The sequence below is a fragment of the Nematolebias whitei genome, chromosome 16 (genome assembly GCF_014905685.2).
Source record: "Nematolebias whitei isolate Nwh7 chromosome 16, NemWhi1, whole genome shotgun sequence".
Classification (NCBI taxonomy): domain Eukaryota; kingdom Metazoa; phylum Chordata; class Actinopteri; order Cyprinodontiformes; family Rivulidae; genus Nematolebias; species Nematolebias whitei.
Genome location: NC_056513.1, coordinates 933,581 through 939,420, shown reverse-complemented (window position 1 = coordinate 939,420; position 5,840 = coordinate 933,581). Strand labels below are relative to the sequence as shown.

At 43.5% G+C, this 5,840-nt stretch overlaps 1 protein-coding gene across 1 annotated transcript in view; it reads left to right on the top strand.

The window, feature by feature from the left end:
* Nucleotides 1–5,408, top strand: part of dkk2 (dickkopf WNT signaling pathway inhibitor 2) — a 15,673-nt gene extending 10,265 nt beyond the window's left edge. Inside the window, exons 3-4 of the mRNA XM_037690029.1 lie at nt 458–583; nt 5,011–5,408. Coding sequence (XP_037545957.1) covers nt 458–583; nt 5,011–5,261 — 377 coding nt within the window. The 3' untranslated portion in view covers nt 5,262–5,408. The remainder of the gene's footprint in view (nt 1–457; nt 584–5,010) is intronic.
* The last annotated feature ends 432 nt before the right edge of the window (nt 5,409–5,840 follow it).

Here is a 5,840-nt window from a genome sequence, read left to right as displayed (position 1 = left end):
GATGGATGGATGTATGGATGATGGATGGATGGATGGATGGGAGGATGGATGGATGATGGATGGATGATGATGGATGATGGATGGATGGATGGATGGATGGATAATGGATGGATGATGGGAGGATGGATGGATGGATGGATGGATGGATGGAATATGGGACTCCTCCCTCCTGGGCATCCTGAGTTGTGAGAATGTAACAGTTGTTAATTAGACCCCGCCCCCTTGATTTTTTAATCTTTGATCACGCTGCGTCTTCATTAAAGCTTCAATGGTTCAGAAAGTGCAGCTCAGATTCCCTGAGATGACCCAAGCAGAACATGCAGCATGGATTGACTCACGTTTGGTGCTGAGTAGATCTGCACCGTTACAGTCCTCCACACTGATTCATCTCATCTATGAGCAGCATCCAGATCTCTGCTCAGGGTGTTTTTATACGTCTGTTTCTTTCACTGTGCAGACATTTGTGTGTCCATCGCTGAGAGTGTCCTCTCGCCTCACATCTCAGCATTAGATGATCCCAGAACAACCAAAGAGCAGAGCTGGAGGAGGAAAGGGAAAGCTCAAGCTAAGATTACTCCCAAAGGTAAGAGTGGAACTTCAAGAGATGCACAAAACTCACTCACTGTCGTGTCTCCTTCATTACTTGCATATATATATATATATATATATATATATATATATACATGTATATATATATATATATATATATACATGTATATATACAAAGTATATAGTGGTCATATATAGTCAATACACGTCTCTCATGGTGGGGGGGTGGATTCCTCGTGACTCCCTAGCTATGTTTACATGGACATAAGTAATCGGATTAAACGGCATCCAGATTATTGTTTGTTGATTCAACTCAATCTGAATGAATTTGTAATGAGAGGGCTGGTTCATGCCAATCCAAGTGCGCATGTGAACCCTTAATCTGATCATTTTATTCTGATTGAGGGGAACCTGACCTGACTGCGCATGTGCGACCTGTCCACGTCACGTGTTTCCGCCTGGCCAGACGCTAACATGTCGGGGAAGTGAAACTGTTTTGTTGTAGAAACGTTGAAAGAGCTCAGGATGATGTGCATCACCTGCAGCTCGGTCAGGGAGCGCAGCAACGTCTCCACCGACATTCAAACCTGTCCAGGGTCCATTTTGGTGCTCAGCTTTGTTTACGTTCACCCCGGAAGTAAACCGGAAGTAGAACTTCTTCTTCTGTGGTTTTTTTAAGAGTTTACCACTCTGTGCATGTCAGTGGTCCAGAACAAAGCCCGCTGCGTGAAACGCTCGTCATGAACGGACTGTGCCCATTTAAACGATACATTTGAACAATTTAATGTGAAAACATTTCAATCCAGTCAAAGAACTGTGCACATGTAAACGTAGCTAATGAGACGAGCTCATTGGTTCATTGTGGTTGACTGTTGGTCACATGGCCTCAGGGAGGGATTATGGGTAAAATTTATGTTCATTTTTAATCATTTCAGTTAGCTGTTTAGCATTGTTCTTTTAGTGATTAGTCTGTTCTTGTTAGTTTATGTCTTACTTTGTGTTAGGCCATTCAGCAGAGTGTAGTGAACTAGGCCTCGACCTCAACATGTCTCTGAGGACCTTCATGGGACAGGAACTGTTATTTCATTCATTTGAATCCAGAAATACAAATTAGCTCATCCAGAGACTGTTAATTGTATCCTGAACTAATCAATTGAAAGAACACTCTTCTTTTTATGTTATCATTACTATTTTACAATATCTTGATAATCAAAAGTGTGTTTAGTTCATATCATTTCTAATGTTGAAGTGAACCACTCATTTAAATAAACTGTGAAACAGTATTAATGATTTTTAAACCTCATTTAAATTAGAAATCAAGTTAAATGTCTATTTACAAAGTAATTATGCATTTTGATTTTCTGTCTAAATGAGAAGTAGTGTAGTTGGTCGAAAGTCAGAGACAGTCAGAAAATAAGTTATTAGAATGAACTGTGTTGTTTTTAAACCTAGCAGACGATAAATAACTGCCACTGGCACCTGCCTCCTCTCACTTCTTCATAACATTTCTCTGTCTGTACTAAACGTCCCTAAACATTCCAGAACCCTCTCTTGACTTTTAATAACCCTCTGACATCACTAGAACCACCCCCTGTTGGTTGTTTCAACCAATCAGGAAGTACTAAGTGACCGGAAGTGAGGACTCTTTAAAAAGTCAACACTTCCTGGAACTATTCAGTCTTGGAAGAAGCGGAGTCTTCTCGACTCTTCAGTCTTTGAACTCAGTCTCTGATTATGGAGTCTTCCTGAGAGTTCCTAAGGAACTTTCAGATTTAATCAATAGCTGATGGATTTGACCGTGAGACGAGGGTCCGTCCATCTCAGCGGAGTTACAGCGCCTTGCTGTGAACTCACCCGGGCGTAACGCCTACAACCTCGAAGGGAGCTAGTCCTGTTTACCGGAGTAAACCATACGACTTCTGACAATGACCAGCTGCTTTAACCGGAGACGCTGGAAAGGTAGCGTTGAAATGGACCCGGTACCGGAGCTGATTCATCTTCTGCGAAGGTAACGAGTCGTCGCGCGCTAAGTGTACCGGAGGTTTGAGCTGGTGTCGAAAGAAGCGTGCTAATTCTGGTCAACAAAAACCTACATCTTTCCTTCATCCATCTTTCTCTAAATAACTCCTCTTGTAAATCTTTCTGCCAGTAAATCAATCTAGATGCCTTCAGTAATGTTCTGTTGTCTTGTTAGTAAAGCGTGCCAAGTTTTTATTAATCAGAACCAGATCAGCGAATCCAGTGTACAATGTTTTGATGTTAAATTTTGATTCTGTTCAATAAATGACCGCTTTTATTCTGATGGGTCAAAGAAAATAACGTTTCCTGTCACTGATTAAACAATGAACACAGTTATCTCATCACATGGCATTAATTTAACTCGAAAAAGAAAGAACCCGTTGTAAATAATTAATTAGTAGTGAAGGTACAGCAAAGTTGTCTGTTGACATACTACTACATTCAGTAGCCCGTACGTGTTTTAAATAACATAAACGGTGGCCCGTGTGTCCACAGTTAAGCTGTCCCCCACAGTTACTACAAGAGTAACCATGAGTGAGGGAGGAGTCCTGATGCTGCTCAATAATCCAGGTACAAAAATCTAAAAAAGTTAAATCTGGTCCTCTGGACATTAAAAAAACAACAACAAACAAAAAAAAGTGAGGGAGGTAGTTGTTATGAAGACCTGTGGGCTTCACTCTGACTGTGTTGAACAGGATGATAAAGTCACAAGGACCCACCCCTTGAGGACCCACCCCTCCAGGACCCACCCCTCGAGAGATGTGTATTGGGCAGCTATGTGAGCACCAAATATTTTAGTGGCAGGAAACTCGTTAGCCCTTACAGGAGGGTGGACGGTGATCCCCATTGCGACGGCTCGGACGAACACCTCAGCGCTGAACTTGTAATTTTTCCTGACTTACTGACGTTAAATGGTAAAAGGAATTTACCTCTTGACTTTATTAAGTTCGTGTGAGTTTCTTCTCCACCTGGGAACGAAAAGAACCTGAAGGGCGCCGTGGTAGGACATAGTCCAGTCATCTGGAAGCTCTTTCTTACCACCCAGAGCCAACAGCTCCTCTCTGAATTTATCACAACATTCTTCCTTCTTCATCTTCCACCATTTGGTCTTCTTCTCTGATTTGACTCTTTTTCTCTTCTTCACAACAACAGTCATTCTACACACAACCATCCGATGCTGTCTGGCCACACTCTCCCCTGCCACAACCTTACAGTCTCCAATCTCCCTCAGGTTTCCTCTTCTACACAGAATGTAGTCGACCTGCGTACTCCTTCCTCCACTCTTATAGGTCACTCTATGCTCCTCCCTCTTTTGGAAACAGGTGTTGACTACAGCCATTTCCATTCTCTTGGTGAAATCCACCACCATCTGTCCTTCCTGGTTTCTTTCCTTGACACCTAACCTACCCATCACTTCCTCATCCTCTGTTTCCTTCACCAACATGTCCATTCAAGTCTGCTCCATCACCACTCTCTCCTCCCTGGGAATACTCTCTATCACTTCATCCAGATCTTTACAAAATGTATCTTCCACATCACATCCAACATGTGGAGCATAACCACTGACAACATTTAGCATCAGACCTTCTACTTCTACCTTCAGACACATCACCCTATCTGACACTCGTTTCACCTCTACTACATTCTTTACCAACTCCTCCTTCAGGACCACCCCTACTCCATTTCTCTTTCTATCCACACCATGGTAAAACAGTTTGAACCCTGCTCCAATGCTGCGAGCCTTGCTGCCCTTCCACTTGGTCTCTTGGACACCACAACACATCTACCTTCCTTCTCAGCATCATGTCAGCCATTTCTCTACCTTTGCCTGTCATTGTCCCCACATTTAGAGTTGCAACCCTCAGTCCTACATTCTTCACTTTCCTCTTCTCCTGCTTGTCAACAGCACCGGTGGAGGTCGTTGTTAACCCAGGCCTTGACCGATCCTGTGGTTTTGCTTTGATGAACTCGCATCATAGTTTTGGCAGAAGTGTTTTACGCTGGATGTCTTTCCTGCACAACCCTCACCATTTACCTGGGCTTGGGACCAGAACCAGAGGTCCACTGGCTCGTGCTCCCTGGTGGCAGGTTTAGAATAATATATACTCAATGTGACTAACTTGTGTAAATAAAGGTTGAATGAGTCTAAGAGGACTTCCTGTAAGTTAATAATAAGAGAAAAGCTCTTTGAGGCCTTTTTCACTGCAGCTGTTGTGTCCAGCTCATATTCGCTGGTTATTGTTATAACGAAGAATGTTTCTTTATCTCTGACATGACCACATACACAGCAAAGGAGAAACAAACGCTTGGATAAAGATATTTGAATGTTAAACCCAACATCTAACAATGTTGTACACGTCTGTAAGAGTTTGTTTCTGTTCTCCAGTTCAGAGTTGGTTTGCTGCTTTGGACATTCATTTTATTTTTGTCTTCCTGTCTGAGGTCACGAGGGCGACTCTTGCTTACGCTCATCTGATTGTCTGGACGGCTACTGCTGCGCTCGTCATTTCTGGACAAAGATCTGCAAACCGGTGCTGAGGCAGGGAGAGGTGTGCACCAAGCAGAGGAAGAAAGGCGCTCACGGCCTGGAAATCTTCCAGCGCTGCGACTGCGCCAAGGGCCTCTCCTGCAAGGTGTGGAAAGACGCCACCTCCTCATCCAAGTCCCGGCTGCACATGTGCCAGAAGATCTGAACGTCGGGGCAGCGGCCGTGGGCTCTGAACTGTCTCATCTGCCACAGAATTTATTTTGTTTTTTTGGAAGAAGAAGTTGTGGCTTCATTGAAAAGGAGTGAAAGACTACACTCCTCCAGTGGAGAACAGATGGAAGTGGTCCATCCCTGCACTCAAAGTCAAGCACGCATCGTCAAAAACAAACGCGCACACACACACACACTGCTCCCAGCTTTGTGAGGTAAATAATCTAAAGTGTGCCTGTTGAAAGATATTCTGTAGATTACCTTCAGGGAGCCACAGAGAGCGCAGATGCTGCTGAAGGTGGAGCAACAGATGTAGCAGCTCAAACTTCTCTGCACAGCCAGGAAGTCCGTATTCTCCAACATCTGCAACCACTTAACGCCTTCAGTGCCCAAAACTCCATGATTTATAGGATCGTTTTTCTTCTAAGATTTTATAGTACATTTGTATATTTTTATGTGAAGTCTCAAAGGGTCCAGTAATTGTTCTGAAAAATATCTACAACAAGAGTCCACATGTGCTGAACATCACAAAGAGCGAGTCGCGTGCACCGCTAACTCGCTGACATGTAACACC